Source organism: Cornus florida, unplaced genomic scaffold (genome assembly GCF_030987335.1).
Source record: "Cornus florida cultivar Cherokee Brave unplaced genomic scaffold, ASM3098733v1 CherokeeBrave_3.0.0_Hap2_Chr04, whole genome shotgun sequence".
Taxonomy (NCBI): domain Eukaryota; kingdom Viridiplantae; phylum Streptophyta; class Magnoliopsida; order Cornales; family Cornaceae; genus Cornus; species Cornus florida.
Window position 1 is genome coordinate 58878954 of NW_026775574.1, and position 18500 is coordinate 58897453.

At 37.1% G+C, this 18500-nt stretch overlaps 1 protein-coding gene across 1 annotated transcript; it reads right to left on the bottom strand.

The window, feature by feature from the left end:
- Nucleotides 1-1634: 1634 nt before the first annotated feature.
- Nucleotides 1635-17722, bottom strand: LOC132303324 (uncharacterized). The gene is made up of 5 exons (XM_059800541.1): nt 17358-17722; nt 15619-15982; nt 2792-2862; nt 2020-2118; nt 1635-1896 (listed from the first exon to the last, which is right to left on the bottom strand). Exons 1-5 carry the CDS (start codon nt 17616-17618, stop codon nt 1810-1812), a joined length of 882 nt encoding a protein of 293 aa, XP_059656524.1. The 5' UTR covers nt 17619-17722; the 3' UTR covers nt 1635-1809.
- Between the last annotated feature and the right edge of the window lie 778 nt (nt 17723-18500).

Here is an 18500-nt window from a genome sequence, read left to right on the forward strand (position 1 = left end):
AACTTGTGATCTGGAATGTGAGAGGGGTGGTATATTTTCTAAAAACAATATATTTCCAGCCTTTTCCACATTGGACTTTAAGCAACAGCCTCTAATGATTGAATTTTTACACCACCATTGCAACACTCATGTCCAGCAGCCAATAAGCGTGTCTCACAACAAGAGTCCAAGCTCAGCTCAATGAGTGAGGTGAGTCATGACAACGTACCACGTGGAGCACGATGCAATATTATATACCACCTGGCATGACAATGAATGTTTGGTGCAGGATATTGTAGGTGAAAATTCTTAATTAATTTATTCTTCAAATAAAAAATATTAAACTTATAATATCTATATTAAATTGTTGTTAGGAGGTTACTAACATTTCAAGACAAGAAGAGCTGCTTTTAGTTAGTTTGCTATAGTACTACACAGCACAAAGCTACCTAAACTCATCACACAAGGGGTCAACTGACCCTTCAAAAGTTCAACACTTACCCATAAATTGTTCATGCCCATCTATAACATAATAATACGTAGTATATAGGATTGGTACATCCACTAGTAAGGGACGAATTTAAAAAAATCTAATTTGTAAGGATCGAATAATGAATTTGATTATTAAAACTTCAATTTGATCCATCCGATTTATGAGATTTATGTATATATATTCAAAGAATGTATTAGTTAATTTAATTAATTAATGATTATATAATAGATTCTAATAATGTATTGGTTAATGATGACTTAAATATATGAATTAATGTTAATAAATTGAAAATTTTTCTATGGGATTATGGTTAAAATAATAATAATACTATTAGATTATTCCGGAAAAATCACAATCTGCATCAACGGGCAGGCCTAGCGGTATCAGCCTCTTACCTCTCAAAGGGAGGTTAGGGGTTCGAGTCTCAGAAGAGAGATGTGTTTGTGAATAACAACTAGGAAAAAAAAAAAATCTCAATCCGCGGTTCAATTTGATCCAATCTGTGGGATAATGGCCACCCCTAATAATGAGTAAAGGTTGTATATTTTAAGTAACTATTTTTTCTAGGACAATTTTATCCTTTGTTATTTTTTATAAAAACAATTTTAGCCCATTTTTAAAAAGTTGTCATTATCAAATTTGATAACACTATATTACAAGATATTATTTTATTCTAACAACAACTCAAAGGTAACATAAGATAAAAATTTTAAAGGGCAAAGGTTATTATTTAAAGCTGTCATTAAGATTACTTGGTACCTAATGATCAAACTAGTGATTATAGAACACTACAGGTGGTTTACAGATTGTTTGCAACAACTACCAACAAATTGTCCTCTTAAGATTAAAATCAAGCAACATTTTGTTGATGAAGGAGCATTCAAATTTCCAGCCATAACATCATAGAAATCTCAGTAATGATATATTCATGCCAAAGCCATATGCATATATATATATATATATATATATATATATATATATATATATATATATATATTTCTAATTATGCCAAAGCCAAAATTCAAAACGTATTTCTTATAAATCATTATATATTCGCTATCACTGTTCTTGAAAACCCTACATATTCATAATAATTTAGCCCTAATTAAGTAAAGTAAAAAACACCATTTTAAACATAAAATTCTTTAGGCCCCGGGACACATACACAAACAAAAATAATATTACAGTGATGGCCAGAGAATCCTGAACACCATTACATCTTTATTCTTTTACCCAGTTGATGCAATTTTCTATATACAATACCAGTAAAATTCCTGCCTAATTAACATTATGACAGACATCAGAAGGGGGGAAAAAGTTTCGAACTAAACACTATTTTATTTCTCTAGCTTTTCAACCAAAGCCTTCTTTTCCTCTTCTGGCAGAGCATTGAACATGAAAACGGATTTGTCGCCAATATCGTCCTGGAGATTAAAGGAAACGATATAATAGAATGCCATGACATCTAATGCTAAATACTTAAAATGTAAATTGGATGGATAGAAGATAAACTAAAATCGTGAATTCAAGCAACAAATTAGATCTACCTTAATAGGCTGAGAGAACTTCCTGCCTGCAAAGATCACAAACAATGCCATCCACAGTCCCAACAGAGTAACTTTTGCTCCGTCGTCCATCAAACCAGTCTGTGTATTCCAAATGAAGCCCATCAGGGTTTAAAAGAGAGTTTGTAAGCAAGGAATAAGAGTTTGTTGAGTTTGAATTAAAATTCAAGAAATTCTCAAGTTTTCATGCAACTACTGTACGAGTATTATGGAACTCTAAATGTCCAATAGTTTGATGATCTAAATGGCTGGAGAAATAAAATACTTACCACGGTAATTCATTAATTTGCAATGGAGCCATTGCCTGGTGCAATGATGAAACTTAGATTGACAAGCATGAAGTCACAGGTCTTAAGTCTAGGAGCTGGCACTTTGTGCAAAACAATGCCAAAGGTTGAAGTCCATCATGCCTTTTCTTTCTTTCTTTTCTTTTATTTCTTCTTTATTTCTTTATTAATTTTTTTTTTCAGGTTGCGTCTCAGAATAAAATAAAATAAATAACCAGTGGGTGAAAATAAAAATCCAATAGGGTTCAAGTTTTGTGCATTTAGTTGATATTGTCATCCTGCCATAGACTCAGTATATGGCTGCTATGTGCTAAGCTTCCATAACAGATTCATCAATTCTTTGGCCAGACTTCCATTCAAAACCTAAGGTGCAGAATTTATAGCTCTGTAACCTAAGCATCATTCTACTTCATTGCATCGATAACTTCAAAGAAGACGTAATTCTGAATACTTGTGAGAAAGAGTACCAGGTGCCCAAGAAGAACCGAGGGAATGATGAATGTGAGAAGACCAGCTTCCAACTTTCCATAGCAGAGACCTGTTTCAAGAAAGAAATCACATGTGAATATCCGCACAAGATGATGGTGCTGATTTATTGAACATAACACATATGGCACCACGGAAGCTGCTGATTCATGGTTAATTGGCTTAAACAGGAAAGATATTTAACAGCTTATATGCAAATTGTGACAGAGTACTTCCAGGAAATGTCATAAAAAATTTCAAACAAACTCTTTCAATGGTTCAAAATCTGAAAATCCCTCAAAATCTGAAAATCCTTCGATCAGTGGTCTCGATCAGATGGCCTAAAGAGTCCTCGATCAGTGGTCAGAAGTATCGATCATGGCCTAAGAGTCTCTCAGTCAGTGTTCGGAAGTATAGATCAATGGCCGAAGAGATTAGTCAACTATGGCCTAAGAGTCTCTCGACCAATTCATGACCTAAGGATTTATGACCTGAGAAAACTAATCAACCATGATCAAGAGTCTCAACTAACCATGGCCGAGAAGTCTCTCGACCAACATGGCCTAAGAGTCTCGATCAGTATGGCCTAGGAGTCTCCGTCAAATATGAGTCATAACCTAAAAGCCCTTCGACCAACCTATGGTCAAGAATGACATGTTAGCGATAGTGATCGGGAGTAGGCGTAATTGTTGGACAAGCTCAGGCCAAGATGGATTCAATATCTTCTTGGGTCATAGGCACTTGAAGAATATTTGGTATAAGTCAAATGGAGACCAGCTGCGAATCCCAATGTCTCAAGAACCCAACAAGTCAGGTCTGGAAACTTGAGGAAAGCTTGAAATGGAAAAGACAACTTGACAATGTTTAAAGTTCAGGGATTCAAAGCTACAAATGGAAAGTTCTCACCTATCTCTGCTGAAGAAGGTCAGAATTGTCAGTGATCAGAAGATTCCATAGCTCAGGCATGGTAGTTGAAGATAGCTGAAAATAGACTGGGAGCCAGAATCATCAAGCATGAAAGAAGATGCATCCCTTAGCCAAAAATAATATGCCAAATATATATTTTATCTGTCCATGGAGAAATGTGCAAGTCAACATGACCAACTCAGCAAGATGGTTAGGAGAAGTCATTTTCAGCTTGCAACTAATTAATTTCTAGAAAAATGGATTGAAAGGGACAACACCAGATTAAAGCCTCTATAAATACCCACTCAAGTCTCACAATGAAGGGGTCCAGCACCATGATCTAACATGCCGTTTGTTATCTATCTTCCTTAGTTTATCTTAGCTTCTAACTTTTAGATTTAGAACTTAATCTTCCCTGTCTATCTTTAGCTCCTTAGCTTTAGTTCAGTAATCTTAGCTAGTTGTAATTTAGTTGCTTAGCATGTTAGTTCTCTAGTTTGTTATCTTTAACTTATGCATTTTGCTCCCAACATTAATGAAATGCTCTTCTTCATGAAAGTGTTGAATTTCTTAATCTGCACTTCATTTTCTTGTCTCCATATCAAGCTCCCATTTTCATGACCGAAAGTCCTTGTCATCAAGGCATTGAGAACCTAATGGAGAGGGTCCTTCCTACTCTCCTTCAGTCGCCTGATCCTGAGGCTCACCCACGTTTGTGTTCCATAGAGCACTGGCACACCCATTAACTCTACCCGAGCCCATGTTATGAGCCAACTAATCTAGGCTCGCCATGTGGAAATTGACTTTGTGAGCCAAACAATTTTAGCATGCCCAGTGGGAATTATCTTGAAAGTGGAGATCATTGTCAAGTGACAGATTTTCTTCGATTTTTTCCGCGTCAAGAGTTATACAAGACGGCTGTGGAAAATAATGATACTTATTTTTCACTCATGACCACGTGCCCCAACCTAAATGCACAAGTTTTAGTGCTTGAAAGCCTCCAAAACAAGCGCTATGTCATTTGGGAAGAAAGATATCATAGGTTGAATCAGGCCATAGACCCATATCTTCAGGCCTTAAGACTCTATTATATGGTATTGGTCTCAAAATCCCATCTTTCCTCAAGCTAATGATGGCCATATTGGTAAGAATGGCTATAGTGGTGAGAATAATTCTCATTCTGGCCATGAAAACCCAAATTCTACTCTCAGCCACCTTGGTCAAAATGAGGTTAGTCTAAATGAGCAAGGTACCACATTTGAAAATGAACTTCCAGCAAGGATTATGCCCAAGAGTGATAATGGACAAATGATAAAAATGAAATGTGTGGCTGTGAAGAAGGATCTAAAAATTGGCCAAAGCCATTCACATGGAGGCCATTCAAGTACTTCTCAAGACCTAAATTCAGGTCTTAACCATCATGGTCAGTGTGCCTCTCATGTCATGACCAACAATTGTGGTCTAGCAAGCACGGACAAGCCTAAAAGGGCAAAGAATCTGTGTTGGACTCCAACATGTGCAGGACACGCCAAAATAGGAGTCCGAATATTTTATATTTTTTCGAATATCCGGACAAGCCGTGGACACGCTTCCGACACGCCATGGATACGTGTCCGACACGCGTGTCCCACTATTTGGGGATTTTTAAGAAAGTTTTAGAAACAATGTTGACTTGAAGTGTAAATATAAGGAGTTGTTTTGTTACATAATTACTTAAAAACTTCTTGTTTCATAAAACAATTTTATGTTCAAACAATTAGACATTTATTCTTATATTTTAGTTCAAAGGTTCGAACCCATGCACGATCATTTTTGACTCTCTTGTTGTGCCACCAACCAAGCTTCGCTACCGGTGAATGGTCTCTCTATGTCTCTCTCTCCTCTTTTCTCTCTTTTTTTCCGTCCTACTATTTTCTTTCTTGTTCTTCACAAAACCTAAATACTTATTTTTTTACTTTCACAATAAATTTCTTTTTGTCTCTTTTTCCCTTTTCCTCTATTCCCCATGAACTTTTTTCTCTTCTATGGATTCTTACCTTTATATTTTTAACCAAGGCCTAATTCGTTTTCTAATAAAACCCTAGTCCTCTTTGTCCCTTTTTTTTTTTTTTTTTTTCCTTTTTCTTAACCCTCTTTCTATCATTCTTTCTTTTTTCCAGTAAAACACATTTTTTTTTATTATTATGAGATTGTAAAAAATAATATTACTCTTAATTTCTTAAAGTACAACATCATATATATAGAAAATATATTTCTTATTTGCCGTGTCCCCGCCGTGTCCGTGTCGTGTCGTATCCGTTTCCGTGCTTTTTAGCTCGTGATCGTTTGGGGGGGGGGGGGGGGGGGGGGGGCGACAGCTTGATTTTGGTTTGAGAGGCCTGAATTTAAGTTCAAGTAACCTCAGTCATAATGACAGAGGCCACGATGAAGAAAATGACACTCATGAAAATTCAAAGTTGAGTCTTAATGACGCATTTGGAGCAAGAGTGGAATTAGGTGGAAACGACTTGAATTTGGATCTCAATTGTCAAGACCAAAATGTTGACATCATTGATCATCAAGACCAAATTTCAGAGTTGAATCTGAATAAATTAGAAAAAGATGGAAATTTGTGGTCATGAAAATTCAAATCAATGCCTTGTTTGCCATGGCTTGCGAGAAAGTGAGAACGTTGTTGAAAAAGATGATATTGCTGACCATCTATACCTGAAGCCAAGATTAAGTTTTGATAATTCAAGTCAAGAAGAAGTAACTCTCAGTCAACATTTGAATCTAAATATCCATTCCCATGACCAAGATGAAAATGAAAGTTGTTAACAACCATCTACTCCAAAAGCTTAAACTGTTAGAGAGAATGTAAATTTAATATTTATATCCTACAACACGCCCCCTCACATGTGGCATTCTTTTAAGTCCAACACATGCTTTTCAATTTTTTTAATTAGGGTGACGGTGAGGTTTGAACTCGAGACCTTTGGCTCTGATACCATATTAACAACCATCTACTCCAAAAGCTTAAGTTGTTAAAGAGGGTATAACTTCAATATTTATATCCTTCAACGGGGGGGGGGGGGGGGGGGGGGGGGGCGACAACTTGATTTTGGTTTGAGAGGCCTGAATTTAAGTTCAAGTAACCTCAGTCATAATGACAGAGGCCACGATGAAGAAAATGACACTCATGAAAATTCAAAGTTGAGTCTTAATGACTCATTTGGAGCAAGAGTGGAATTAGGTGGAAACGACTTGAATTTGGATCTCAATTGTCAAGACCAAAATGTTGACATCATTGATCATCAAGACCAAATTTCAAAGTTGAATCTGAATAAATTAGAAAAAGACGGAAATTTGTGGTCATGAAAATTCAAATCAATGCCTTGTTTGCCATGGCTTGCGAGAAAGTGAGAACGTTGTTGAAAAAGATGATATTGCTGACCATCTATACCTGAAGCCAAGATTAAGTTTTGATAATTCAAGTCAAGAAGAAGTAACTCTCAGTCAACATTTGAATCTAAATATCCATTCCCATGACCAAGATGAAAATGAAAGTTGTTAACAACCATCTACTCCAAAAGCTTAAACTGTTAGAGAGAATGTAAATTTAATATTTATATCCTACAACACGCCCCCTCACATGTGGCATTCTTTTAAGTCCAACACATGCTTTTCAATTTTTTTAATTAGGGTGACGGTGAGGTTTGAATTCGAGACCTTTGGCTCTGATACCATATTAACAACCATCTACTCCAAAAGCTTAAGTTGTTAAAGAGGGTATAACTTCAATATTTATATCCTTCAACAAAAGTAGTGATGTTGTTGAAAACTCGGGGGCAAGTAATGCTCTATGCCATTTTTGTTGAAAGCATATATTCCCTCCCACGTCAATGGAGATTTAAAATCCGGCATTGTGCCAAACCACGTAGGAAAAAACTTCGCGTCGAAGGATATCAATCAATACTCTAATGAAGACGGTGGCTAAAAGACTAAAAAGGAATGCCCCAAAGCCACCCATGGTGTGAAGGGTAAAATTTTTCTTCCTCTATGCTAAAATTTTATTTGGAGTCCAGCATCCCCATTGGATGGGTGGGGGTTCACCAAATCTCAATTTTACTACTCTGTTTAATTAAAAGTTTCAGAGGTCTGGGATCAATGACTTCACCTTGAATCTCCTCTTAAGATTAACCAGAAAGGCTCCTTGTCATATTTCCTTCAAAAAAATAAATAAATATATAAAATTAAAAAAAATCACCATCGCCAAGAATCAATTAGTTAATTAAAATGGCGATGAGAAGAAAATATAAAAATTTTGGCTGACCACGACCAAATGGATGAATTTTCACCCGTATTATTATTTTTAAAAGTTTTCTAATCAATTATTAGAGTGGTAATTTTTCTAACCAGTTAGTTCTCAGCTCCTTCGGTGACTTCAAATCAAGTCACTTGTGATAGGTTTTGAGATAAAGACCAATTCATGGTCGCACAAAGATATCTCAACCAAAGAACACCAACCTGTTCTAGATCTTACCAGACAAAACCTTGAGGTGAAATTCGCTTGAGCAATAGACTTTTTGAGACTTCAGATTACGGCAAGAGTTGCCATGCACCTAGCTAGATTTAGGTGATGGTTTTACTGTACATGTTTTCTCATGGGTCGAGTCAGGCCATTTAGTAATGGCCCATCAACTTGTCATGGTACGAGTACTGCACATGTGATTCTATTATAAACAAAATGGTGTTGTCTAATCCTCATTGACAAACCAAGTTGCAGCAGTGGAAGTGAAAGAGCACATTGAGTGTCGGTGTCAGTTAAGGTAGATGATGTTGCAAACTTGCAATCCAAACCATTGGGACTGGCTACTCCGGTGGACTAAGGTTTCGGTGACAGCATCCAGAAATTGGCAAACGATGAACCGCCGAAGCTTTGGTGTGTTGAGGCTTCGGCAGGTTACGATGACAAAGCCATCACCGAGGTTTATGCAATGAACACGAAAAAACCTTGGTTGCTGGAGAGTTGTCCAAATGGGTTTCTAACAGGTGGATATTAATATCAACCATGGGGAGTCTAAAAGTCAAGAGATTGACCATTGAAGGGCATTGCAGTTTTAACAAAACCATGGCCAATGGCCAAGCAATACAGACAGATGACTGCAGCGAAAGCTTGAAAAGCAGCTGTGAGATGTCATCGGCGGTGAGTTGTTGATGCACTCTGGTTCACTGAAGCCCTCTCTGCCTCCACAGACCACACCAAGAAAAACAATGAAGCACAGGTGGGTCTCTTATTCGGTAGAGGATGTTGCATGCAAGACAGAGTTCACTGGTCCGGCCGGTCACCGTCACCGGTGGAGCATGCATGTTCGTGGAGCTCACGGTTCTGTCATCGGAACTGTTCGTGTTGCTTGGGGCTCGTCGACGTCATCGTTGTAGCTGTGCACTTCACCTTCGTTTTGCTCACTGGCAAGTTGGTCGCTGTCCGGAAGCTCGCCAGCTTTTGGGTCGACTGAAACTCTGCACTCACTGGAGTTAATGGTGTTGAAGCTAATGGCTCTCATTGACGTTCATGGTTGAGACAGTTTGAAGCTCACCGAAACTGCAGAGTAGCTCGCCGGAGCTGTAGTTCGCCGGAGCTAATGGAAGCTTGCTGGGTCTCGTCGGCCGATCATTGGAGTTTCTGAGCTCATCGGTGAAGCTTTCCGGTTTATGAAAGGATGAAGCTCGGTTGGCTATTTCTTCACCGAAAATATACACAAGGAACTTACCGGTTGGCCATGACAGAAAAATCCATACATGTATTTATATATGTATACGTATACTATGCATGCGAGAACGCCACGGAATTACTAACATCGATGAAGAAGGAATTTTGTTCAGCGCAGAACATGGATGGTAGTGGTTGAGCCTAAAAATACAGTCACTCTTTTTCATCCATCAAAAGCTTGCTGAACACATTCCTTGTTTGAATCATCTACCGATCAAACAACAATTCAACAATCTCACAAGCCATCTTCTTTCATGGCTAAAGGTTGAGTAATGTAAAAGATGCACAACCAGGTATGATGTGGGGACTTTAATTTGATAGCGTGATAACTAAAGGATGTGTGTGGTTGGAGTACAAGCAGGCTATTGCATGTAAGAAGCTTCAAGCCCAGGTACAAGTGGCTTGATGCAAGTAAGAAGCTTCTAAGTACAAGTGGCCATTGCAAATAAGAACTTCCAAGTTCAAGTACAAGTGGGTGATGCAGGTAAGAAGCTTCAAGTCTAATACAGCTTTGCATGTCTATGTAGCCACCAAAGTATGGGTAGGTTAGAAATTAGACACATGCACCATAGTGGGTTAATTGGATACAATTGTGTGTTAACATTTGAAATTAAATTGTACGCTCTCTTCCAATTGGTATATGGATTAGATTATCCATGTCATAAATTAAGGCCAAAGATTGGCCATGCATTGGTCATAATGGGCTGAACACGGACACTGGCCTAATTAAATACAACTCTACAAAAATTCGGTATAACTCATTTTCATAGAGTTGGGGGGCAGTTGTTAACACCTAAATTGCGACCAAAAATTATCATGCCACGTGGTAAAAAGTACTGAGGTCTAAACTTTGGGTCAGCCCATGATCATGAGAGCGAAATATTGGTTTCTAATAATGGTGATCGAAATTAGGGCCGAGAGATACGGAGAACAGAGATCTTAGGTCATTATGTCTGTAATAAGATAAAGAGTCTCTCGATCAGATGGCCTATGAGTTTCTCAATCAGTGGTCAAAAGTCTTGATCAGATGGCCTAAGTGTTTCTCGATCAGTGGTCAGAAGTCTCGATCAAGATGGCCTAAAGAGTCTCTCAATCAGTGGTCAGAAGTCTCAATCAATTTTTTTTTTTTTTTTTGATAAGTAAAATTGTATTACAAAGCGTTCAAAAGGGGACCGTGTCCCAAGAGCTATACAAATACCGAAACCAAAAAGGGAGTCCTATGGACCCAAAAAACCCAAAAAGTCCAAGATTTCACCTAAAGATATAAAATTTCTCCCCATGACCCAACTAAAAAGAGAATAAATAATAGAAAACTTCAATGCCCCAATGGAGGATTCCTCCCAATCAAAAGATCTTCTATTCTGTTCTTTCCAAAGACTCCACCAAACACAAAGGGCGTTCGCCCTCTAATAGTCACAAGCATGAACCCTCACCCTTTAGCCCCTCCACACGTCAATCAAATCCCTTGAAGTCCGAGGCATAACCCCTTGGACACCAAACTGACCCAAAAAAAGACTCCAGTAGTCATGAGTTAGAAGTCTCAATCATGGCCTAAGAGTCTCTCGATCAGTGGTCAAAAGTCTCGATTAGACGGCTTAAGAGTCTCTCGATCAGTGGTCAGAAGTCTCGATCAAATAGCCTAAACAATCTCTCGATCAGTGGTCAGAAATCTCAATTATAGCCTAAGAGTCTCTCGATCAGTGGTCGGAAGTATCGATTAATGGCCTAAGAGTCTCTCGACCAAGTCATCATTTAAGGAATTATGACCTGAGAAAACTAATTAACCGTGATCAAGAGTCTCGACTAACTATGGTCGAGGAGTCTCTCGACCAACATAGCCGAGGATTCTCTCGATCAGTATGACCGAGGAGTCTCAGTCAAATATAAGTCACGACCTAAACGCCCTTCGACCAATAAATGGTCAAGAATGACATGTTAACAATAGTGATTGAGAGTAGGCCTAATTGTTAGACAAGCTTAGGCCAAGATGGATTCAACATCTTCTTAGGTCATAGGCACTTGAAGAATATTTGGTATAAGTTAAATGGAGACCAGCCACGAATCCCAATGTATCAAGAACCCAACAAGTCAGGTCTGAAAACTGAAGGAAAGCTTGAAATGGAAAAGACAACTTGACAATGTTTAAAGTTCACGGATTCAGAGCTACAAATGGAAAGTTCTCACCTATCTCTAATGAAAAAGGTCGGAATTGTCAGTGAACATAAGATTCCATAGCCAAAGAACACATCAGGGTCAGGCATAGTAGTTGAAGATAGTTGAGAATAGACTGGGAGCCAGAATCATCAAACGTGAAAGAAAATGCCTCCTTTAGTAAAAAATAATATGCCAAATATATAATTTTATTTGTCCATAGAGAAATGTGCAAGTCAACATGACCAGCTTAGCAAGATGGTTAGGAGAAGTCATTTTCAACCTGCAGCTAAATAATTTCTAGAAAAAATGATTGAAAGGGACAACACCATATTGAAGCCTCTATAAATACCCACTCAAGTCTCACAAGGAAGGGGTCCAGCACCATTATCTAACATGCCTTTTGTTATTATCTTCCTTAATTTATCTTAGCTTATAACTTTTAGGTTCAGAACTTTATCTTTCATGTCTATCTTTAGCTCCTTAGCTTTAGTTCAGTACTCTTAGCTAGTTGTAATTAAGTTGCTTAGCATGTTAGTTCTCTAGTTTGTTATCTTTAACTTATGTATCTTTCTCCCAACATTAATGAAATGCTCTTCTTCATGAAAGTGTTGAATTTCTTAATTTGCACTTCATTTTCTTGTCTCCTTATCAAGCTTCCATTTTCAAGGCCAAAAATCCTTGTCATCAAGGCATTGAGAACCTAACAGAGAGGGTCATTCCTACTATCCTTCAGTCGCCTGATCCTTAAAAGGACCAACTCACGGTCTGAAATAGGAACAGTTTGGCTTACCCGCGTTTGTGTTCTATGGAGCACTGGCACACCCATGAACTTTACATGAACCCATGTTATGAGCCAACTAATCTAGGCTCACCACGTGGAAATCGACTTTGCGAGCCAAACAATTTTTGAGTGGATATTTATAAAGGCTTTAATCTGGTGTCGTCCCTTTTAATCCATTTTTCTAGAAATTAATTAGCTGTAGGCTGAAAATGACTTCTCCTAACCATCTTGTTGGGCTGGTCATGTTGACTAACATATTTCTCCATTGACAGATAAAAATATATATTTGGCATAGTATTTTTGCATCGTATTTTTGGCTAAGGGATGCATCTTCTTTCATGCTTGATAATTCTGGCTCCCACTATATTCTCAGCTATCTTTAACTACCATGCCTGACTCTGACCTGTTCTTTGGCTATGGAATCTTCTAATCACTACAATTCTTACCTTCTTCGTCAGAGATAGGTGAGAACTTTCCATTTTTATCTCTAAATCCCTGAACTTTAAACATTGTCAAGTTGTCTTTTCCATTTCAAGCTTTTCTTAAGTTTTCATACCTGATTTGTTGGGTTCTTGAGATATTGGGATTCATGGCTGGTCTCCACTTGACTTATACCAAATATTCTTCAAGTGCATATGACCTAAGAAGATATTGAATCCATCTTGGCCTGAGCTTGTCCAACAATTAGGCCTACTCTCGACACTATCGTTAAAATGTCATTCTTAACCATGGGTTGGTCGAAGGGTTTTTAGGTCATGACTCATATTTGACTCAGACTCCTATGCCATATTGATCGAGACACTTAGGCCATGTTGGTCGAGAGACTCCTCGGCCATGGTTAGTCGAGACTCTTGATCATGGTTGATGTCATATTCCTTAGGCCATGACTTGGTCGAGACTCTTCGGCCATTGATCGATACTTCTGAACACTGATCGAGAGACTCCTGACCACTGATCAAGAGACTCTTCGGCCATTGATCGATACTTCCGACCACTGATCGAGAGACTCCTGACCACTAATCGAGAGACTCTTCGGCCATTGATCGATACTTCCGACCACTGATTGAGAGACTCTTAGGCCATGATCGAGACTTTTGACCACTGATCGAGAGACTCTTTAGGCCATCTGATCAAGACTTCTAACCACTGATTGAGACTCTTAGGTGATCGAAGGCACACCGAACATACAAGGTATCACATAAATCTTCGTGGCACAGCGAACACTGACAACTCATCTGAAAACTTAGTGTCAACTGAGTTGGCGACTACAAACAATTATAGGTAGTTGATGGGGTTGACGTTGAAGAATAATAAAATAAAAAGTTTTGAAGATATATTTTTTAAAATAAAAAAATAAATATAAGAACTTAATATTGATTGATCATATTTTCATTATTACATTTATAATTGTTCGATGAATTTTTATAATAAGCAAGATTTTCATACAAATTGAAGAGAAAAACTATGTATACTTAAATAACACAATCATACAAAACAAAACAAATTCAAACGTGTACATGTGTTGTAGTGTATCCTTCATTCCCTCTTCTAGTGAATACTATTAAGAATCTTACAATAAGTCAACTTAGTTGGGACTTAGCAAACCTAGAAAGTCCTCGCTGGCAATAATTAAAAGTTAGTGAGTGAAACTTGTCTTTGTATTGAAACTTGAACTATTTTTAGTTAGGTTCTCCAAATAAAAAAATAACTGATAATTAGAGTAAAGCATATAAACAATGTCTTTACAATATGTCTTCACATTTTTCCAACAGGTAGATATGCGTTATATCCATTTATAATATACAATTAAAAAGAATAAACAAAGATGTTTTATTTAGGGGGGTTTTCCGTACCTTGTTAGAGATTGTGATCCTTGATTAAAGAAAAATAACTAAAAGAGAGTCGCATAGGAAAAGAAAGGACAAAAGATGGAGATATGAAGTTTGAGGGATCAGAGAGAGAGAGAGATTAAATCGAGGCTAAAGATAAAAAGCCTATGGCAATTTTAGAATTTTATTATTCTATATCTACAAAATGAAACTATAAAAATTTGAGGGGGGCAGTTTAAATTTTTTAATATTCTATATGTAGAAAATGTAAATATAGAAAATTTGAGAGGGGGCCAGGACCAAGGTAGCTCCGTCATTGACTATATGAATTACAAGAACAGGTAGGGACATGGACATGACACAATACAGATAAGGTGATCAATACGGTAAAAGTGGAAAAAAAATAACAAAAAATCCATCAATGGAATTTTCTTGGATCAGAGACATTGACCACCAATTGAAGCAATTGCCAGTTGGTTTGATCAAAGGCTCAATCGATCAAATGGCATGAAATGTTTCTATGAAAACTTTTCAACTCAGAAATTTAAAGAGTTTAGGTTTCCTTTTATGATTATAACTAAGAAACCCCAATTCCTTTGGACTCAAAACATTATATAAACTAGGCTCTCGTAACATATATATAAATATAAGAGTAATCTTCACACATTATTAAGAGAGCATATAAAGAGACCATATAAATATATATATTTTGATAAATCAATAAAGAGACCATATGTTGCATTAGTTGGTGAGGTGTTATCAGAGTGCTGATTATCAACTTGTGGACTTTAAATCGTCATTAACACCAAATCACACAACAAACAGCATTCCAGATGTCAGTAGTCATTGGATATCAGAAGTTCGAGGAGCGAGTCTGTTGATGGGTTAGCGGTAGGAAGAGAAGAATATGGAGAGAACTTGCTAAGTTTGAGTCGAGATGGACTAGGTAACTCTAGGGTGAATCTGGTAACTTAGTTTTAGTCTCTTTCTTGTACAGTGAATTTCGATCTATCCAAACTAGGTCCCATGATTTTCCCTCTTAAGGTTTTCTACGTAAAACTCGTGTCTTTTTGTGTGATTACATGGTTGTTTATTTTTGCTCTATAATAAATGTTACACTATAAACTACAGTTATGATAATTTAAAAATCAGTTATTGTTAGTTAAAATTGATTAAGATAAATTCACCCCCTCCCTTCTAGATCTATGTTATGGCTTTGTGCACTCTAACATATCAAAGCCTTTGCTCAGAGTCTTATATTTCTGAGCATCAAAATTGATTCCGAATTTTACTGAATAATCTGTTGAAGGTTTCCCTATTTGGAGGATCACAAAGACACCTCACTGAAACTGCAAACTCTCTCATTACTGAACCATGAAAGAAGAACTAAAGAAGTTAGACTCATACCTTCTTTGAAGACAAGTCCTGTCAGTGCCGCAAAGAGCGGACCAACAAACCAGACCGCTGTTGGGTTGTCAACAACGTATTGTACTAAGTTCCGACCAGCTGGTTGAGCAAGGCTAATGTAAGTTGCCAAAGATCCAAAAACACCAAGTACCCATAGTGCTTGAAGTGTGCGTTTAATCTCAGTCACATAAATGTGAATCAACACTAAAGATAAGCCTAACCCACCAGCTCCAACTGCATACAATAGGTTAAGATTTTGCTTAGTTAAATCACCCAGTAAGGAGCCTTCGGGGAAAAAAGCCGTTGAAGCTGCAAGAACAAATGATGCAGCAGCAGTAACTAACCCTGATCTGTATAAAATCACCTGTTGAAGTGAAAAAAGTATCACTGAAAAGCTCAAACACATTTCTAACCATGTCACCAAAATCTAGTTAACCAATCTGAGAAACTTTGACTTAACCTACATGAATCATGGTATTGGGATACCATAAAGGATCACCATTTATTTCTGAGCATGGTTTAAATTTCTGTTAATATCCATAAACTGTAACAAATTACTTTCATTTCCTAAGTAGGTTAAGAAGACAGGGATTTTAGAATCTCATGTCATTTTAATAAGAAAATTCTACTTCTGAATATTAATTACACTTCCATAGCAATCATAGCTAAAACTTTACTTATCATTTCTTTCTTTCTTTCTTTCTTTTCTTTTTTCTTGCTTATCCCTTCAACTGCGATGATGTTGTTAAGTTTTATTTGAAAATATGCTGAAGAAATTTTGATAATCAATCAGCTAGTAACAAAGACCCCGTGCCCATGTCCCAAAGCATATCTCTTGCTGAGGTTATATCTCCATTTTTAAATTTCACAAACCTCTAATTTTCCATCGGCAAGAGATTGGTTACTTTACATATCAAATGTTGTCAATAAAGCAAAGAACTTGGCCTTCTTGTTACATGGCTCTACTGAACCACACTTATAGAAATATGCAACAGTACATTAAGGTAGAACATATCCTTTTTTTTTTCTTTGTCTTTTACTTTATTTTTTCTTTTTTGGTAAGTAAAAACAGACGAAACCAACTCAACACACACCCGTATGCCCAATCGGATTTGAACCCTTATTTTCCTGTATGAGAGGATGAAGAGATACCACTTGAATCTATCCCTCTTCACTCTGCCTAAATTTTAAGGATAATACTAGTAAAATTTGTCACCAATTTTTCCATAGACTTGGATTCAAGTCTCTGCCCAAGCTCATACACAACTTCCTTTCCCACGCCTGTGAAGCAACTAATCTTCTCTGCTAATTACACCACATTTCATGCTGTCAATATTATCATTACTTGAATAGAAAACACAACTACCAATGCCCTTTAAGGAAAAATATGCTATACATGCTTTAACACAAAGCATAAGCCTAAAAGCCACAACCCCTGTGCTATAGTGTAGGTTGCATTAGGAAAAACACTTCAAATTACCACTAATATATACAGAACCAATACAGCGTGAATATAAAAACAGGGAAATACAATTAACTTTCATACTTACCATACCCAAATAACTCAATCAAACCATCCCAAAACGTAGATGCTCAAATCAAGAACAGTTTTAAAAACCCAATAGAAAGAATTTCCAATTCCATAGAAAACAATAACCACAGACATATACTCAAAAGTAATTTTTTTCAAAAAAATTCAAAGAAAACAACAATAAAAAAAGGGGGAAAAAAATTAATACCTCTCGGACATCAGTGGGTTCGACAGTCCAAGGACCGTAAACTCCTTGGTATACAGTACGATCAAGAGAGCTCTCACCGAGGGCCTGGCACTTAATGGATCGACTTGAAATTGAAAACCTTGTTAATGGTGAAAATGGTAATGATGAATTCAAAACTCTACGAGGATTGAGAATTCCATTGTGGGTGGTTGAGAGTGATTTGGGATTGGAGTGAAGCTCCGGAGGAAGAAGGAATGCAGCAGATAAGAGGTGTGCGGACATGGCGGAGGATTTTTAAAGAAGCCGATACCACATGAAACACCAGAGCGCTAAATTCGATTTTGGGTAATTAATATAACTATTTTTTATTTATTTGTGAGGAATAGGATGGTCCTCTGCTTCTATTAACTGAAAGATATAATAATATAAAAATGAAAAAAAGAGTCAACAATCCGCTGTAGCTAAACTCAAAGGATTTACTCGTCCGAGTCCCGGCAGCGGAAAAATTCCTTTTTCCTAAGGTCAAGTGCAAAAAATATCCCTATAATATGCATATAGTGCTTATTACACCTTACCCATGCAAAAAACACCCTTAAACTATGATATTTGTGCAAATAGGTCCTATTTATAAAAAGTGGACTAAAATGCCCTTAGTAACACATTTTATAATATATTTTTTAAAAAAATATTTTGTGAAATGACTAAAATATCCCTCAATTTATTGTAAATTTACAAATATTATATATATATACACACAGATACACATATATACACAAACATATACACACACGCGCGCGCGCGCGCACTCTACCATGAAGCTTTTTTCTAAAATTATGCCCTACATTTGCAGTAAGTGACCTTACAGCCTACTTTTGCTGTCACAATGAATCACACCAATTTATGGGTCAACTCCAAAATCCAAAATGGATGGGAAGTATTGACTCACATAAGCAAAAGCACCAATGATACAGGATTATAAAGTATTTGGTCACACTAAAAAACACAGATTCAACCTCAAACAAAATTTCTGACCAGGCTCAAACCAGATAAACTCTCATTGACTAACGAATTGGGGAAGAGGTTCAAGCATCAAATTGAGCGCCTTGTGTTGGAATTGTAAAGAATACCAGATTGATGCTAGGAAAGTGTTCGGAGTAAGATATC